This window comes from Solanum lycopersicum, chromosome 2 (assembly GCF_036512215.1).
Source record: "Solanum lycopersicum chromosome 2, SLM_r2.1".
Taxonomy (NCBI): Eukaryota; Viridiplantae; Streptophyta; class Magnoliopsida; order Solanales; family Solanaceae; genus Solanum; species Solanum lycopersicum.
In genome coordinates this window covers 50,427,823-50,446,844 of record NC_090801.1, presented here as the reverse complement: position 1 = coordinate 50,446,844, position 19,022 = coordinate 50,427,823, and the positions used below count along the sequence as shown (strand labels likewise).

At 37.7% G+C, this 19,022-nt stretch overlaps 1 protein-coding gene across 2 annotated transcripts; it reads left to right on the top strand.

Moving 5' to 3' along the window:
* Window positions 1-345: 345 nt before the first annotated feature.
* LOC101268545 (nuclear cap-binding protein subunit 2) lies at window positions 346-17,413 on the top strand. Of its 2 annotated transcripts, none has more exons than XM_004233479.5 (9): window positions 346-471; window positions 1,667-1,736; window positions 2,030-2,253; window positions 4,574-4,712; window positions 4,788-4,821; window positions 6,665-6,778; window positions 16,812-16,868; window positions 16,984-17,090; window positions 17,165-17,413. In XM_004233479.5, the coding sequence occupies exons 2-9, from the start codon at window positions 1,719-1,721 to the stop codon at window positions 17,237-17,239; spliced, it is 768 nt and encodes a 255-aa protein (XP_004233527.2). In that variant the 5' UTR covers window positions 346-471; window positions 1,667-1,718; the 3' UTR covers window positions 17,240-17,413. The 2 variants fall into 2 exon arrangements, with proteins under 2 accessions (XP_004233527.2, XP_010317221.2); XM_010318919.4 differs by having other exon boundaries at window positions 392-471; window positions 1,657-1,736.
* Window positions 17,414-19,022: the final 1,609 nt, after the last annotated feature.

Genomic DNA, 19,022 nt, shown 5'->3' with positions numbered 1-19,022 from the left:
GTCAACTTAAAACAGGTTATAAGCTAAAGAAAAAGAGCACCCCTACCCCATATTTTAACTTTTGGCTTAAAATAAGTTTTTTTTTAACTTAAAATAAATTATTTTGAGTATTATCAAACAACTAAATAAGTCAAAAAATCAGCTTTTAAATCAGTTTGTCCAACTTTTAAGCTGAGCCAAACAGGCTTTAAATAATTAAATTAATTTAAAAAATAAAAAATATCTCAAAAATTAAATTAATATGAAATGACTAAAAATCAAATTAATATGAAATGACTAAAAATCAAATTAATATGAAATGACAACGCAGTAAGAGATTTACATAATTTTTTTTAAAAATAATTAACAGTAACAATAAATATATACATACTCCATTTTTTGGAATATTTTGTTTCTTCCAAAGTGTGGTATGGGTTAATAGGTGCTTCTCACAAGCACATCGCCTTCATCAGATCTGGGTTTCTCTTTTATGTATGTATTTCTTCATCTTTTGTATTGCTCAGTGCTTTTTATTCATCGTTTACACTTGCCGCTTTGTATGTTTTTTCGTATTTGAGCAAACTGAATTTGGGGGAGTTTTTGCTTCTTTATTTTTGGGCTTAAAGCTTTAGGGTTGAGCCGCCCTTGCTTTGTGTTGTGAATTTTCTTTGTTCCTATAGGTTTTGAGCTTAACTGCAAATTGCTAGCCAGAAGTATAGTTCTGATAGAGAATTTTGGTCGGATTAAGTAAAACGTATCAAAATCAAGTTTGGTAAGGAACAATGGTAGTGAAGAAGCCATGTTGAAAGTAACGTCAACAACACAGAATATGATAGATGAAGCAAAGTAAACAACAAGTTATTGTAAAAATCGATGAACAAGATAGAAGGATAGTAATAATAACAATAATGATAAAGGGAAACCAGACAACACTAAACTACTCACCCTCTCTCAAACTTCTCATAGTGCGACTTATCAACTTGATGCCTCTATACTTGGTGCAATTTCATCCTTGTTCTTGTACAACAGGATCATTGTACTCCACCTCCATTCTTCGGGCACCTTTGATATCCTAAAAAATGACGTCAAACACTAGTCAACCACCCCATACCTACTTCACCTGAAGCCATCCCTGTTAATACTGATTTGTCAATGTTCTTTCCATATTTTCAAAAATATATATGCGTTCTTGTATGTTTCCCATGTGGTGGTGGGGGTTCATAGTCATGATGGTATATTAATCTTACTTTGAGTATTAGTAGTCAAGTTACTGAATATTTTTGTTCCATAAGGAAAAAAAGGAATAAAGCAAATAAGGGCATAAACTTTTTGTATCTTTTTGACTAACTTATGGAAAAAATGAAAATGTTGATTTTGATCAAGTTTAATGGAACTTATATCAGTGTTGTGAGTTTTCAACACTTTGGAAGTCATAATTCTCAATTAAATTTACCAGAATTTTCTCTTTTCTTATTACCGCTATCATTTAGAATATGCTATTTTTTTTTTAACTATTATTTAACTCTGAATCAGTCTATCAAAATGATGTCTGTTAAGTTGAGGCTAATGAATTGGTGAACTTGATAACTGTTCTCTTGAATGAGTAATCAATCTTGTCTATTGAGCTTATTTATAACTCGACGGATTATTTCCCTGTTTTTTCTTAACCCAAATTAGAATGTTGCAGGTACTAGGCGCAAAAGATACGTAGTGGGAGATATCCTTGGGAGCAGAACGTAATGGCTTCTTTGTTCAAGGTAATATGAACACCAGTGTCCATTGATTTTTCAAGCATGCTGTATACATGAGATATTTGTCCAATAATCAATTTGTCCATTAATTACATGTTTTCAAGTTGTCTTTCTTTCTGTTTTCGTGGATTGTCCTAATGCCTCTAGGGATCTTCTCCTGCTTGTGAAAAAGCACAACCATTGGAGGAGTATATAAAAATAAAGGCATAATACATAAACGTGCCTATGTCCTTTCCTAATCTAGGTTTTATTTGCTTTTAACTATCTTTTAACATTTTATCTGCTGTTTTTTCTCTTAGGATTTAGCCAAGATTTCAGCTTATAGGGACAGAAGATTTCCAGGAACACAAGAAGAATTTGAAGATGCTTTGTTAAGGTCGATAACTGTTTATGTCGGGAACATGTCTTTCTACACAACAGAGGAACAAGTATATGAGCTGTTCTCTCGTGCTGGAGAGATTAAAAAGATAGTGATGGGTTTGGATAAGAATTCCAAAACTCCTTGTGGATTCTGCTTTATAATGTATGGCCTGAACTTCCTTTCAGTCTCCAATTTCTTACGTTTTGTGTTGCTAACTTTCAACCGTATAATTTCCCCTCCAATTATGATACGCCTGCTCCAGCTTAACTGATTTCCTCTAGTTCTGAATTTGTCTACTTGTTCAGTAAGGATTTCATATTATGTATTTTTCATTTGTTCATGCCACCTGATGAATTTAAGAACCATGTCTGCCATTTCTACTCCTACAAGATAATCGATCAACTGTTACCCACCTTGTCTTCATATTTAGATGACATATTTTACAATCTCGAGGGTTAATACAAAGAACTTAGAAGTATTTGAAGATTATTAAAGATGACGATACCACAAACATATCTGTTCAGTATAGTGTTTAGAATAATTGACATGCCCTCCTAGCATAGCGTATGCAATCTGAATCTATTAGATGCGATAAAGACCAGATAGGTTTTCCAAGTGATGACAAGATACCCGGTAGAGGCAAGGGGTCAGTATAATTTCGTTTTGTTTTTCATTTTTTTGTGGGAAGTTGGTTGTATTTAGTGTATGGCCAATGACATAGGAAGAAGGCAAGACAGATGTCTGCTGACAGTAGTGGATGGACCTCTTTTTTACATGAAGGCAAACTTTAGCTCCAGTTGTTCTTTTTGCAAAGGCACTTTATGAGTAGAAGGAAGTAATGCTCCCTTATTCTAAAGTCAGATGTTCTTAGGGCATGTGAAATGTAAGTACTGTAGGCAAGATTATCATATGGTGAGCTTGTCAAGGATTTTATTCATATTGCTGGATAGTGCGCAGTTGGCTATTGAGAGTAGAGAAGGTTATAGTGATGTCTACTTAAGTCAGATATGAGTATTTGGATCTCTTGATAAGTTGGATGTGCTTAAAGGAAAAAATGGAGGACTTATAGCCTGTTTGGCCAAACTTCTAAAATCAACTTATTGTGATAGGGAAAGGATATGCAGGAGAAAAGAGAAGAGAGGAGAGGGGAAAAGGGAAGGGAAGGGTATTTATTATTACTTTTGCATCAATTTGGATAAAAATGGAAGGTGTTATTGTTATATGACACTAATCTCCTGTCACATAGTTATTTTGTTCGTAAGTGATGTCCTTAGTGTTAAAAAACATTTCGCTAAATGGGGTTGCATTTCTCCATGTTTTCACCACTTTGAATTGAAAAGGAAACTTCTCTCCTGCTTGGTTAAAAATAAAAGAATTTTCCTCATATTCTTATCTTCTTTTTTTTTTCAAGTCCAGGGGTTGGTTTGACTTTGTTAGTTAAACAGGTATCACAACAAGAAGTTGGAGTGTTTTGGCTGCGGTGTCTTTGATGTTATCTGCTTGTTTTACTCCTTTTTGACCCATTTATCACCTTCTTAATGATGAAAAACAAGACCATTAACAAGGAAAGGGGAGAGTTCTTGCTTGCAAATCAGAGAAAAATAGTTTCTTGCAAAAATGGATCACCGAATTAGCATTTCACAAAGTAAAAGTATCTGCGTTCTTGCCTTAAAATCCCAAAGTTTGATACTAGTGTATTTGCAACTTCATGTCATCCATGTGTCATCATATTCGCCTACAAACTATTATTAGTTCTTTGATGACTTGCAGAAAATATTGGCTAATGTTTCAAGATAAACTTTTTGTGAGTTCCTTATAATTAAAAAGAGAACTTTTTATAGGTTATGGTGTTTGTTTTGGTTGTGTTTTTTTTGGATGCACGGGTGGGTAGTGGTGGTGGGTGGATTTGTATTTGGGAAGTGTATCTGTTTATTAGCATTCTGTCTTGTTGCCTGTTCCAAGCTCGTGAAATTTGCTACTTTTAGATCTGCTGTCATTTTAATTGACTTGGGTTGATACTAAGATAGTTTAAGAAAATATTGTTTGGATGTGTATCATTATATTAGGTTTGATGGGGAGGAGTTAAACTAATATTTTGAACTGCAAAAAGGAAAGAAGTTAGTTGAAATTAGGTCAGATGATTTAGTAGTTTATATTTATGTCAGAGTAAAAAGATTGACATTAGGAAAGACATGATCAGAATGCAAGGAGTGTATCACAAGCTTGTCTCTTTGGAGCTTCTACTGTTGCAGTTAGAAGCAAAAGCCTATTTGCTCATTTTTTTTGAAGTGGATTCTTTTTATATAAACACCAGGATTGTATTAGGTGTATGTTGTAGTTTGTTACATCTATTTCTTTGAGTTTATCTCTCATTAGGCCATTACCCCCTTCCCTGTATAAGGGAAATAAAGCTACAGTGGAAAACAAAAGAAGGTGAGGAGAATATCATTTGCAGCTGTAATAACTGCAAAAATATTTCCAGGTACTACTCTAGAGACGACGCTGAAGACTCTGTCAAATATATCAGTGGAACAATTCTTGATGATCGCCCTATTCGTGTTGATTTTGATTGGGGATTTCAAGAAGGTAGGCAATGGGGCCGTGGTAGGAGTGGTGGACAGGTAATCTCCTCAAAGGCTCATCCTTTTATCTTGAGATACATACTAACATTTGATCTGATATACATTTTTTTCCAGGTACGCGATGAATATCGTACTGACTATGATCCAGATATCCTTCTCTTCTATCGTTAAATTTGTGTTAATAATCTTAACTCAACTTCTTAGCTTTTTTTTTTTTTTAAAAGTCATTTTATAGCTATTTTCTTAAATTTCTTAAGTTCAAATTAAAATGTTTTATCCTATCATGCGCTAAAATGATGAATATTCTTGAATTGAACAAAACAGACATGGAACTTGTAGGATAGAGCTAGTCAATCTTAATTCATTGTATGCAGAAGGATGTCAAACCAAGTACTCTTAGCGAAATTCTTTAGGAAAATGTCTTTTAAAAGCAGGGAAGTGTATGTAAAAGTCAGGCGAAACTTGGCATACTATCGTTATGTATGCCAGTATGGTATAAATGAATTGAGGAAAAAAAGGATCTAGTTTAGTGAGTTTATATATTCTAATATTATGTGTATACGTGGTGTGTGTGTGACTAGTCTGTTTGGCAATTGAAACTAAAGTGGTATTTGACTCTAGCTAATATGTTCAATATTATTCCTCTATACACAATTACTCTTGAGGTGATGCTACATCTTAGATTACTTAACTGCCTTCTTGAGAAATATCTCTGTAGTACTTGATCGAGATTGAGTTTGAGATCGAGGGTGGGAGTACATCTCTATATCATTTTCCCAATAAGCACTTACCCCTGTGAAGCTGCCTGGGGCATCAAAAGGCTTGTACTTTTTTTTGCGGGTTCTATGTAACCAATTACCATGAACCATAACCCTCTGCATCAAGCAAGTTACTTGATAAGGTACGGGATAAAGGGTCATAAAAAAAAAGGTAGGGATAAAGCAAAAGCTTCTTTACTCTTGTGATCATAAGATTCTACTCCCTATGTCCTAATTTATGCGACTTTCTTTCCTTCTCAGTAAGTCCAAAAAGAATGACACATTTCTATATAAAGTAACAATTTAACTATGAAATGACTATTTTACCCTTAATGAAATGATTTACAGCCACACAAATTTTGGACCACAAGTTTTTTAAAAGTCTTTCTTTCTTTCTTAAATTCCGTGCCGAGGCAAAGTACCTCACATAAAACGACGGAGTATAACATTCTTTCTCAAGTGTTAATGACCCTGGTATGTAATGAATGCTTTGATTGAATAAGCCAGAGTCTCAAGTATTTTTGTTCTTATGATGCTGGTGCCCAGCCAGCTTGTGGGTACCTCGGCTATTCCACTGGGTACCTGCTATGCCCCCCCCCCCCCCCCCCCCCCCCCCACAGCTGCCAGCAGGAGTACCACCATTGTTTAGGCAGGAACCGGTATCACAAATGTATTTCAAAAGCTTTAGTTTTTGAAATTTCATCTGGTAGCAAATGTGATGTTGCAAAGTTTTAATAGGCAATGTTTTTCTTTGTTAATTATTTTCCAAGTAAATATTTTGAAGTAGATCCTCCTTTATTCTTTTGTCATGAACCAGTACTTCTACACTTTTTTGTGTAAGTGACCATTTTTTCAGGAGATGATTTTGGCTCACAGATATGTTTACTGGATCAAGGATAGGAACAGGTTGACATTGTTTACATGGTTTGCTAATATATGTGTTTTAAGATTTATTGTTTAACCCAATTTATCAAAGAAAAGAATATTGTTTAACCCGTGAAGATGCACACACATATATTTTGCTTTTATGGCTAATCAATTTAGTAAATTTTCATCACCCTATCGGGCGATTGGTTGAAACTCTAGCATGAAAGTCCAAGCAACTAGAACAATGCTAATTTTTGCATTTGTTCATCCTGAAGATGTCAGCAGGGTTTAAGAAATCATTCTTTCATTTTTCTTCATTATATTTAAAAATTTAGGACTATCTTTTAATACCTTAACTAGCAATACGTCGAGGTGGTTATGGAAAATTGGTCCAAAAGGAATTGGAAGCACAAAGGCAGCTAGTGGATTATGGTACAGGATCGTTGGGCGCGTACCCACCAGTTATGCCGCCACCTCACTGTAAGTTCGACTATTCTTAACCTTGTAATTAGCTGTTTCTTCGATAATGTTGTCTCTTTCTTGCGTCTTAGCAAATAGCTTCTTACTCTCATTTTATTTTAATCCTTGAAATGTGGAATGTAAAGAATGCAGATATTTTTCTTCTTCCTTTTTTTTTTCATTAAGGAAACATTTTGATTCAACTGTCAACTTGAAGTACCTGGCTACTGCATATTTTGATTTTACTACTACAGGACTTGTGTGTGCTTCAATGCGGTAAAAAGCATTTGACTTCACCATGGGGTTTGTGGTGGGGGGATAACTGTCTCTTACAAGCAAAACTAGTGTTAATTAGTTCAAAGTCAATGGCGAAGTTTAGTTCTTCTGTCTTGTTATTTTCTGGTTGTGTCAGTGTTGATAGTGAATTTTATATTATTTTTTGGTTGAATGAAAATATTTTATTCAATCAGTATAACATTATGTACAACTAGCACTTGCAGCCAACAACCAAACAAAAATCCTTACAAATTATCTAACCAACCTGAACAGGCTCTGGACTAGCTTTACAAATTAGGGAACCAGTTCAAACTATTCAGTCAATCTGCCCATTTACATTTTTCTTGACCAACTGTATGCACTATCAGAATACTATCCCTGATGATGGCTTTATGCATCCTGCTTCTTTGAGTTCAATCTTTTGTTTTTCCTCTCTATCCATATGGCATAAACAGCTGTTGCAAACAGGAACCCCAATATAGCATTTCTGGGCTTCATATTTATAACCTTCTTGGATAGCCATCCAACCTCAGTACTCTAGCTCCCAATGTGCCTGTCAAGTCCCAGCCACTGCAGCAGAATTTTCCAGACCTTGTGAGAACAAGCATAGCCAAAGAAGAGATGAACTTGAGTCTCCATCACTCGTGTTTCACAAAGAACACAATCTGTGGGCTCTTGGATGCCCCATTTTGATAAGCCTTTCAAAACTGGTTAGTTTGTGATGCAAAGCTAACGATGAGATAAATTGATGTCTAGGGACCAGTCCGTTGAGCATAACTAGAGTTCTCCACTCCACTTTTGGGAAGTGGGAATTATTGTACCATATGCTGCATTGATGCTAAATCTGTCTGACTTATGCATATTTGGTGCACCCACGAGCTTGAATTCGGTCCTTAGAAGCAAAAATTTTCCTAAAAATCCAGCTTGCTTGCTTGCTTTGGTGTCACGACCCGATTTCTTGAGTCATACTATAACGCACCAATCGGTAAGCCAATCCGTAATCCGGAACAAGTAATGGGTCTGAGGTAGAAACTAAACAAGAGTAGGCAAAATTTAAGAGAACAATATAAATAGGCGGAAGCAAACAAAAATATATACATACAATCAAAGATCCCTCCCACAAGTCCCAAAATTGGACCACATAAACTTGACCGTCTCACAAGGCAAAAGACAGATAGAGACTGAAATAGTACAAAACGTCGTGTGCTCACTCCATCTCCAGATCAGACTACTCTAAGCTTGATATCAACGCTGGCCACTGGTGCTTGGACCTGCATCACGAAAACAGATGCGAAGTGTAGCACTGAAAAACGGAAAACTGGGTGGATGGCCAATAATACTGGAGGTAAAGCTAACTCATATGCAACTTCGCCAATTGCCTTCAAAATCTCAAAAGGGCTTATATACCTAGGGCTAAGCTTGCCCTACCTCCCAAATCTCGTCACACCCTTCATGGGAGATGCTCAGAAAAATACCCAGTCACCAATTCCATACCTCAATGGTCGACACCTGTGATCCACGTAACTCTGATGTCTACTCTAAGTCGTCTGCCTATCCTGAATCACCTTCACCTGATACAAGGCCTCATGAAGCAAATCTATGCCACGCGAACTAGGCTCCATAGATTCAAACCAACCAATTGGAGAGCGACAATGCCTACCATATAAGGCCTCAAACGGGGCCATTCGAATACTAGAGTAATAGCGGTGGTTGTATGCAAACTCCGCCAAAGGCAGGAATTGGTCCCACTGAACTCCAAAATCCATAATACAGACCCGCAAATTTCCTCAGGAACCTGAATAGTACGCTTCGACTGGCCATCCATTTGTGGATGAAATGCTGTGCTAAGGTGGACACGGGTGCCCAACTCCTATAAAGCCCTCCAAAAGTTGGAATGAACTGAAGTTATCATTCTCAAAAAAAGAAGTTCGAAGTGAAATGTGAACCTCGGTCTAAAATGATAGAATCAGGTGCGCAATTAAGACGAACCATCTCTCGAATGTAGATACGAGCCAACCTCTCGGCACAGAAGGTAGTATGAACAGGAAAGAAGTGTGCTGACTTGGTCAATTGATCCACGATGACCCAAAGCTGTTAACACCTCTAGAAGTCCGAGGCAACCCCACAATAAAGTCCATAGTGATATACTCTCACTACTTCCACTCCTTAATGGGTAATCTCTGGAACTCACCACCAGTCCTCAAATGCTCGGCCTTCACATGCTGGCTACACAAACAACGGGATATGTAGTCAACAATATATTTCCTTATACCGCTCAACTAATAATGCTGCCTCAAATAATGATACATCTTTGCTGCGTCGGTATGTTCCAGATGAGTCACCATATCGCCTAACCTTTATAGAGGAGCCTGTTACCATTCTACCCACAAATAGGCAGTTGCGGTCGAGAGCCATTCATGTTGTTAAGGTCCATTAGAGGCATTCTCCAGTTGAGGAGGTAGAGGATACCTGGGAGATCGAACAGGAGATGTGAGAGCAGTTCCCTAGCTTATTTGAGTCTTCATGCACTTCTTGACTCTTACTTTCGCGGATGAAAGTCGTTTTTTGAGTAGTGGATGTTGTAATGACCCTCAAGTTATTCCTGTGTACCTGCCTTTTTTGGTTAATTAACTTTCCTATAGCGACCTCAAGTCATTTATGTCATGTTGGCAATGACTGTTCGATCGTCTGGTCGTTCGTTTGGGTTTTATGCTCGTTTCCTATTTTAGAGCTTTTGAAACTTGAATAGTTGACATTAGTAAAAACAACAGGTAAACGACCTCATAATGGAATTCTAACGGTTCCATCAGCTCCGAAATGACCAAATTAGGCTAGTAGCATAGTTGACACGAGTATTGAGGCCTACCGTGCGATTTTGGACCATTAGGCATTTTATCCTTTGAAATAAGGTTGACTTTGGTCAACATTCTTGGAAAATGTGCTTGGATGAAAATTCCATCAGCACGGTTATTTTTGAAATGTTGAGTTTGGTCTAGAATGACCTTTCATTCGCTTCTTGAGGCTTCCGATCTAATCCCAAGGTTCACTGTGGAATTGGGCTAAAAATGGCCTTTGGTAGTGGGACCCACTTTTTGTCGAGATGCCTCTGTTGGAAATTCTGACTGCGCCATTTAGTCGGGAATGTCGAATTTAGTGGGTAGCATAGTCTGTATGCGCGCATATGGTTCTAAACGAATTTCGAGCACCACGTCAGAGACTTCTAAAAAATAGCAAAAGCTGAAATCTGGTGCAGCCCTTTTAACGACCAGATTTTTGGGCTTTTAGCGATTGGATTTTGGGCTTTTCAGCGACCAAATTCGTCTTTTAAAAGCCCCACTTCAGCTTTCGGCTCTCATTTTAGAAGTGTGATATCTTGAGCTTTAGAGCTCCAAATTGAGTGATTCAAAGCTCAATCTTCTGGTTTTTTTCGCAAAGAACGCGTTGGCGTGGTTGGAATTCGTATTTGAAGGTTCGTTGGAGGTAAGAGTTATGTTTTAGCTGCTGTTCTAGCTCATTTTTGAGCTCAATTTTTGGGAAATTTTGGAAGATGATTTCTTGGCAATTTTTTTTAAGTTTCCGACGAGGTGCTTGGAACCCCGTGCGCACATATGGACTATGCAACCCCACTAAGTTTGACGTTCCGGGCTCAATGGCGCAACCAGAATTTTCATTAGAGGTCAGCTCTATAAAAAGCGGGTCCCACTCCCAAAGGCCATTTTTAGCCCAATTCCACATCGGGCCTCGAGATTAGACCGGAAGCGAAAGAAAGGTCGTTCTAAATTAAACTCGACATTTCGGAACTAACAGTGCTGATGAAATTTTCATTCGAGCGCGTTTCCCAAGATTGTTGACGAAAGTCAATCTTAGGCCAAATTTCAAAGGCTAAAACGCCTAATGGTCCAAACTTGCACCGAAGGCCTTGATACTCGTGCCAACCATGCTACTAGCCTACTTTGGCCATTCCGAAGCTGATGGAATCGTCAGAATTCCATTCTAGGGTCGTTTATCTGTCGTTTTGACTAAAGTCAACTATTCAAGTTTCAAAAACTCTAAAATAGGGAGATGGGCATAAAACCCAAACGAACAACCAGACGACCGAACAATCAGTGCCAGCAAGTCATAAATGACTTGGGGTCGCTCTGACGAAAGAAGGCGGGTACACAGAAATAACCTGGAGGGTCATTACATTTGGGGCCTTCACGTCATCTTAATTCCTGCCTTTTATGTGGTAATTGTGTACCCAAATAACCCACAACTCATCCTTCTTCATAGACACTGCAAATAAGAGTTTGCCAAATGCTGTTTTATTCCAGATAAAGAAATACAGAATGTATAAGCCACCAGTAGACCTAGCCTGATACATTGTAGCCCAAGCTCCAAAGGCCTTTTTAGAGTTGTCATTGGTTAAAAAATTCCTGCCTATACTAGTCACCATCGATAACACCTTAGGCAATTGGAACTTCTGAGCCCAGTATGTGTGCATCTCAACTAAAACACTTCTAATAAGGTGCTTTCTACCACCATAGGACAGAAACCTAGAAGTCCAATATTTCACCTAACTGGAATTCTTTCAACCAGGGGCATACATTGGCTTATAGTTAACTTCGTAGAAGGTAGTGGTATACCCAAATATGTGAAGGGCATCACACCTAAAGAAATGTGAAATTCCGACAGCGGTGACTCTCTAAATTCAAGGTTGAATCCCAGCAATATATAAGCAACTTTTTTCCACGTTTGCTGTCAGTCCAGAGACTGCTCAGAAATGCTCAAAACAGTTAAGCATCATTTGGATATAGATCCTATCTGCTCTACAACACATAAGCAGTTCATAAACATAACATACATGTATCAACCACAACCTCACATTTAGGATAGAAGTTGAAATCAGGTAGATATTTTAGCCTTTTGAGGGATCTATTCAAGTACCTTATAGCTAGTACATAAAGGTAACGAGCTTGGAAACTAGGTGTAAGTCCTCCATGCAGCAGTTTTTTAAAGCATAATTCCCAGTACTTACGCAATTTGGAAAGAGAGGAACAAAGAATTCTTTAAACTAGTATATTTCTCTCTTCAATAAGTGCAGATACCAACAATATAGTCTACGACTATCTTAAGCTGAGTAGTAATAATCTTGGAAATAAGCTTGTAAAAGGGTGATAGAAGATGCAATAGGGCAAAAATCTTTAACAAAGTTAGGTTTTAGTTAATTAATAGCTCTTGGAAGTTACCATTTTGCAGAACTGCTGCACTGACATCATCAACAGTAGGCCAGGAGTCTTTGAAAAACTCAGCAGGGAAGCCATCACTGCCTGGTGACTTGTCATTTTGTAGGGCATTTAGAGCTACAACTACATCTTCTCTGTTCACCTTCTTCATAAGGTGTTGTTGATGCTGCAGATTGAGACATCAATTGCTTGCAATGCTAATATCAATACAAGGAAGTGTAACTGCTGCTTTCCCTTGTAATTTTCCAAAGAAATGTAGAAGTTCCTGCTGAATAAGATCAGGATCAGTTAGTTTAATTCTCTGTTCAGTGTATATGAGCCACCCTATTCCTTGTCTGTCTGGCCTTCAAGTGTGCATGGGAATATTTAATAGTTCGCGTCACCTCCAAGTTGCCCATACTTCTTTCTCAGTATCAAACAATTGAGTATTAAAGAAGTCTTTATTGAGTTTGTCCTGGAATTGTAGCAAGTTGGTTCTCAACTATAGTAGTTTGTGGTCTCTATTGAAGAAAACTTCTTACTCATTCCTCTAACTTTTGCCTCCAATAATTTTGAGTTTCTTCCAGACCACAAACATAGAATGCTTCTTTTATCTCCTGGCTCAAACTTCCGGGGCAGCTGTGTGAAAGTCATCTTGCTTGAGTAACACTGTCAAGAGTCTGAAAGAGCCTGAAAGGCCTCTTTAATGGTCTGATAAGCAGTCCAGTATTTAGTAGCACTGGGGAATGAATTGAGCACCCAGGGAGCATGAAATTAGACTCTACATGCCCATAATTAGTAAACCAGTCAGCACTGCCAAACATCCAATCATTGTTACTATGTACGGTCTTCAGCCCCTCTTTTTTTGAACTAGGAGTATTCACATCCTCTTTTAGTAGCCTGCCGAAGACTCGAGTGAATTCAGACCATAAGCGTAAAAGTCTTTTTCCTCCCACTTGAATAGAATAATGAAGGAACTCCTTACAGTCAAGTGGTTGAATGCTCCTCTACAACTTCCTTCCGCGAAACATATCAAGAACGATTTCTTGTTGTGTGATTCTGCTCCCCATTCTGCCAGCAGCCTATGGTTGATAAGAGGTTAAGTCTTCACCAGTTGTTGTGCTTAACCAGATCCAAAAGGGGAAGATCATCTAGCATTGTTGGAAGTCTCTATTTTCATTCTGATGAACAGGGACCCCATGATCTGTCTTCAGTAGTAATATGGTGTTGAAATCAGCCACGGAGAAGCATCAGTAGGTGCAATTGCTCTTAGTTTATCCTATAAAGCTTGTGTATCTGCAATGGTTTTAGTCCATACACAAAGATGACTAGATTAACAAAGCTTGAGTTCCTATCCTCAATCTGGCAGATATTAAGTTGTGATGTAGCTAGCAGAGTAACTACTGTCACATTTACAGGTTTCCAACATGACCAGGTCCTCCCATTTGGTGCATAATCATTGTTAATAAAGAAGTTCCTTTCTCTACCAAATTGTAGGTGAATTTCCTTTGCTTTAGGCCTCTTCACTCTTGTTTCTATAATGCCAATAACCCTCCACCTTATGCTTTAGCAGAAAAGAATTCATCTTTTCTGCTTGTAGGGCCTATTCAGGCCTCTTATGTTCAAAGATGTGATTATCATAGGGGTTGGGGTGGTTCAATTGATGTAATCCCTTTGAAACCCTCGGAAATTGTCATCTGCATCTGTTGCTCTGTATCTTCAATTCCAGGAGTAGCTTGTGCACTGCTCTCCTAGTGGTCTTCTGAATTCTAAGGGGTGCATTGGGTGTAGCAGCTAGGACCTCATAGTCGATAAGCCCTCTGTGTTTGTTAGTATCAATCTGCACTTGCTCCCCTTCGTCAACCTTCACCAAATGGTGGTACAACTTGTACATCCACTGCCTTCGACTTCCGTTTTGCTTTCTCTTCCCTTTTCTTCCTGTGTACAGCTCGACTCTTGAAAGGCATCAAGCAATCGATATAGAAGTGTCCAAATTGACAACTCTCTGGACAGAACTTTGTCAGCCATTCATATTCCACATCCTGTTCCAACATCTCCCATTTTTTTTTTTTGAGAAGGTAACAACTTGTATTTTGTTCCAAAACCAAAAAAAAAAAGGACCTGCCACAACAAGTTACAGGTTCCTAATTACAATTGTGGAGAGGACCAGGAAGATTTATAATCCTATAGCAAAATTTACAAGGAACCGAAAACATCTTTGACTGATTCTAGATCTACCGTGTCCTCCTGTTTACACCAAAAAAGAAACAAAACTAAGCAGTTCATCTTAATCTGCTGGATGGAATTGCTCTTGTTATGGAAGCATCTGAGGTTTCTTTCTTTCCACACTGACCACCAGATGCAAGCCGGAATGATTTTCCATCTTTCTTTATGCCCGGTAATGCTTGCATAACTGCTCCATAACTTCAGAGTCTGCATAACTTTCCTAGGCATAACCTTTTTCATGTCCTGATTGATAAAGACATTCCACAAAATGTTGGTTATTCTACAGTGAAGGAAGAGATGGTTGACAGTCTCTACTTCTTCTTCATCACATAGTAGGCACCTAGAACTCAGTTGAATATTTCTTTTCGTAAGATTTTCCTGGGTCAAAAATGCCTGCTTAGCAAGGAGCCAAGTAAAACAAGATACCTTGTAGGGGATTTTAGTTTTCCATATCAACTTCCATGGCCACCCATTCCTCTGACTGTTACAAGGATTGATTTTTTTGTACGCTCTTCTAATACTGAAATTGTCCCGATTGTGATCCTGCCATCCCAGACTGTCTTGTGCATCAATAGTTCCTTTGAACTGCCCCAAGACCTTGTAAAACTCCACCAACCTTTTGATCTCCCCGTCGTTTAGAGGTCTTCTAAAGCTCAGATTCCACCCTTGGTTTGACCACATCTCCGCTACAGTGGCCCTTTGCTGCTGGTTTAGGGTGAAAAAATTCGGGAACAAGGTACTTGAAGATCCTTGTTCTAGCCATCTATCTTCCCAAAAAACATCTCCCATTCTGTTTCTCAATGTTCAGCTCAATTGGGAGGGGCTGGGTAATGTCGATCTCGATCAATACACAGTGTGGGAAATTCTTTAACTGTGAGCTGTTAGCTTATCAGTGTATTCAGGTTTTACCCAAAAAGCTCCCAATTCAAACCAAGTTCTCCTCTGTCCAATATTGTAGAGGCAATCCTGGGAATCGCATCCAGAGGGGCACCACTCTCATTGACTCCTTCCTTACCTGATAATCAGGAAGCCAATCCGTAAGAATCACAGGTCTATTGTGGAATGTATACGGACCCTCTCTGTGATTGTCATCTTATCCTCGAAGACTCAAATCTAAATATGAAATACCCATCATCATGTAGGAATACATTAGGTTTCAACACCATTCCAAACTCTGTATACAGAGTTCAACATCTCCTCAAAGTTAAAACATTGGATTCCCACCGATAGCATAACCAATCAAAGAACTTTACCTTTTACGACATTAACGGTAATTTCATTAGGATTAAGGTTTCACATCCTTAATTTCACCCTTCACACTGTGCGATTCTCTTTTTACTGCATCAGCCATCGGTGAATAAAGCACAGGTCCACCGGCTGAGTATGTGAGTTCCCTTTTCGCCATAGCGACATCGTCCTCCACCTCAGTTGGTTTTGCCACTCACGCAGCTGTCTTTGTTGGGGCTTGTTGAATTGCCTTTGTGCGCACAATTTTGATTGCAAACCAGTTCTTGTGTTCCCAACTCCAGCAAAAATTGGTCTAATTGAACTGATGGAAGCTTCTGGGAAATGCCTGTTTCTGGGGTGGCCATTTGGGTATCATTTTCCTGATTCAATGGTGTCTTTGGAATAGTTTTGAGGGGTATTTTTGTCAAGCCATCGTAAAAGTGCACGTTAGTGAACCTTCTTAACATGCGCTTTCAGAGCTTGGTTACTTTGCTTTGTATCTATATCTCTTCGTGAAGTTCTTATCGCAGACCTCACTCGTTCTAATATATGGGCCTTCCAATTTATGAGTTATAATCATAGCTGTCAGAGGAATGGATTTTTTGACATAAAATACTGCATCTATTAAGCACAATGTCTACATTCTGAATGCTTCTTAGAAAATCAACCGTGTATGGTCAAAAGAATTGTATAAGTTTGAGCATGGATAGATCTAGTTGTTAATGATCTCGGTTTTGTTCCGGTCCCTAAATTTTGAGCTGGCCATATTCTTCCCCTGGTTAGTCTGGTTGTGTTTTCCCAAATAAATGCTGTGAGTTTTCATTGTTCTATATAAAATCAGAGATTTAAGCTTTGGGAGTTTCTCTAACAAGAGATAAAGGAAGAAGAAGAGATTGAATTAACCACTTGAGGATTTCAAATTAAGCTAGAAATAGTTGATTTACTCGACCTTCATGCTCCACTGAATTTTTTCTTGCACTTCCAATAACTTCACATCATCCCAAGTTTATCTGCAGTTCTCAAACTGTTGATTTTGTAATACTGATAAAAAAAAATGTGGTACACTTGTTATAGACCTTTTCCTGTGTCTCTGTCATTGACTGATAAAAGAAATGCTGCAGATGGTAGACATAATGGTGGAAACCATGGTCGTGGAGGCTCTTATCGACATGGTAGAGGTTAGCTCTTCAAAGCTTTTAATTCAGTTCTAATGCTCTGCGTTATTGTATTTTTTCGTTTCATTTGAATAGATTAAAGAAATAGGAGTAACTCTTTATCTTACGTGGAAAACAGACTATCATCGCAAGCGACACAGGGAAGATGACCACCATCGGCCAGATTATCCAAAGAGGACTTATGAGCGTGAATCTAGGAGAAACTCTGATCATGAATCTAGACCGGTATTTTCTTTTATACTCTTTGAGCTGCAAATCCTTTTATCCCTCTTCGGTTTTAGTGAAACCTTGTTGTGCAGGAAAAGAATCCGCGTTTCCGTGAGAGTGGTGATTCTGATGAAGAGGATGATGATGATAGGAAGCGGCGTACCTAGTTGTTTCAGTTCATTGCTGTGTGTTACTTTATAAAAGAGTTGAAAACCTGCTCTTTTATGCTCTCATTAAAAATGTTGTACATTTAGGGAACGTATTTGCACCAAGGAGTTATCGTTGCTTCTGACTCTTGTTTTACCTTTCATTTATTAGTATTTTTCTGATGGTTATTGGAATTCTTCTTCTTTTTTTTTTTTTTAAAAAATAGTCTCTCAGCTTAAACTAGCCTTCTCATGCACAATTCAAATGTTTGAGGGGAAACATGGTTTTGTATCCCTTTACAAATATGTGTTTAGTTTTATGATTATTTTTTTTTTTACAAGAGATCTTAATCAGCATTGAAGGTAAGAATACTCTAGTTGTAGTGCTTAAAAATACTCGTAATATGGTAATTAATTTCTAATCAAGAAAATATAGGACACTCATGAAATTTCACCTCTAGAAGTTTGAAATTCTGATGTTCTTGGAACATCAAAGGCATGGATGATTTGATGGTATTTACAATATCACATTTCCAATTGCACAAGAAAACCTAGATGGATGATTTGATGGTATACAATAAATGCTTCCAGAGCTAGACGGAAACAGTCTTCTACCTTCAAATCTTTTCAAAAGCATTCGCTACCGGTGGTCACTAACTACAAAGTGAAGTCACACTGCCTGTGTGCCCCTATGTGCCAATCGCTGCGCCCAGCTCAGCTGGAGAGGCCCCAGATACCGTCATTGCTTCTTCTCCTAAGAGATGCGATCTCTGTATACTAATTAATTAATTATCTTTACATTTAAACATCATTTTTAATGGTCCTATAATAATGTTGAGCAATACAATCTTCTTGGGGTATTTATTTGTACAAATTTTGTGAAAGCCAAGAGCTAGAGCCACATCAGTGCTGGATTCTAGTTCGTACTTGGTGAGGTTGCGACGGTTCTGCAGACGTATCTAAATTTCCTATGTATCCGCCGTTCATTTATGTATCTCCCTTTCTTTTACGTATATATCCTTATTTTATATTTGTTTATTTATTAAATGTGTATGTATTTTTTTATTAAATATATATGAGTTGTTTTCTATCATGTACCCACCTGAGAATGTTATCTGAGATCTTTCTATCATGATCTAGTGTGTTTCCTTAGTGTATATGAGACAGTTCTGCTATGTATATGGACATACCTCAATGAGATCGTTGAAGATCATGCTTTTATGGAGTTACAGTAATCACAAACTCATTGTTGATGCGGTTAAAGCCAAAACGCACATTTATCGATTCAATTCCATTGAAAAATAATGGGATGCATACTTCGGATACATAACAAGTTTCAAATACATGTTATGTATCGAACAGATACACCTAATGTATACATTTAATAAAATAAGGTGCATGAATCAGATACATAGTTATTTTGAGAAACAAATTTGAATTTCTGGAAATAATTGTTCGCCTTGTTGTAGCTCGAAAATAAATGGAAGAAATTAGATTTTTTTTTAAACTTAATTATTATACTCAAGTTGTTAAAAAAGTGATATCCTCTAAACATTTTAGTTACTGTCTTTAATCAAACATGTCCCAAGGGATACACGAACGATATTGTAAATCTGTTTGAGTTGTTAATTAATGAGTTTTTGGCAAAAACCATTTCTGAAGTATGACTTAAATTTAAAGTACATCCTTGTGTTATATAAGTAAAAATTGTAAAATTGAGTCTTCCGTCTATTTTTTCAAGAAATTCACGCCACCAATAAAAAATGTGTCAAGTCGAATGAATATATGTACACATGATTAAGCT

Bases quoted from the DNA above. Each gene is read 5' to 3' on its own strand.
- LOC101268545 (XM_004233479.5), top strand. The intron at 4,713-4,787 runs GTAATCTCCTCA...ATTTTTTTCCAG, and splicing joins GTGGTAGGAGTGGTGGACAG to GTACGCGATGAATATCGTAC. The intron at 16,869-16,983 runs GTTAGCTCTTCA...CGTGGAAAACAG, and splicing joins CTCTTATCGACATGGTAGAG to ACTATCATCGCAAGCGACAC.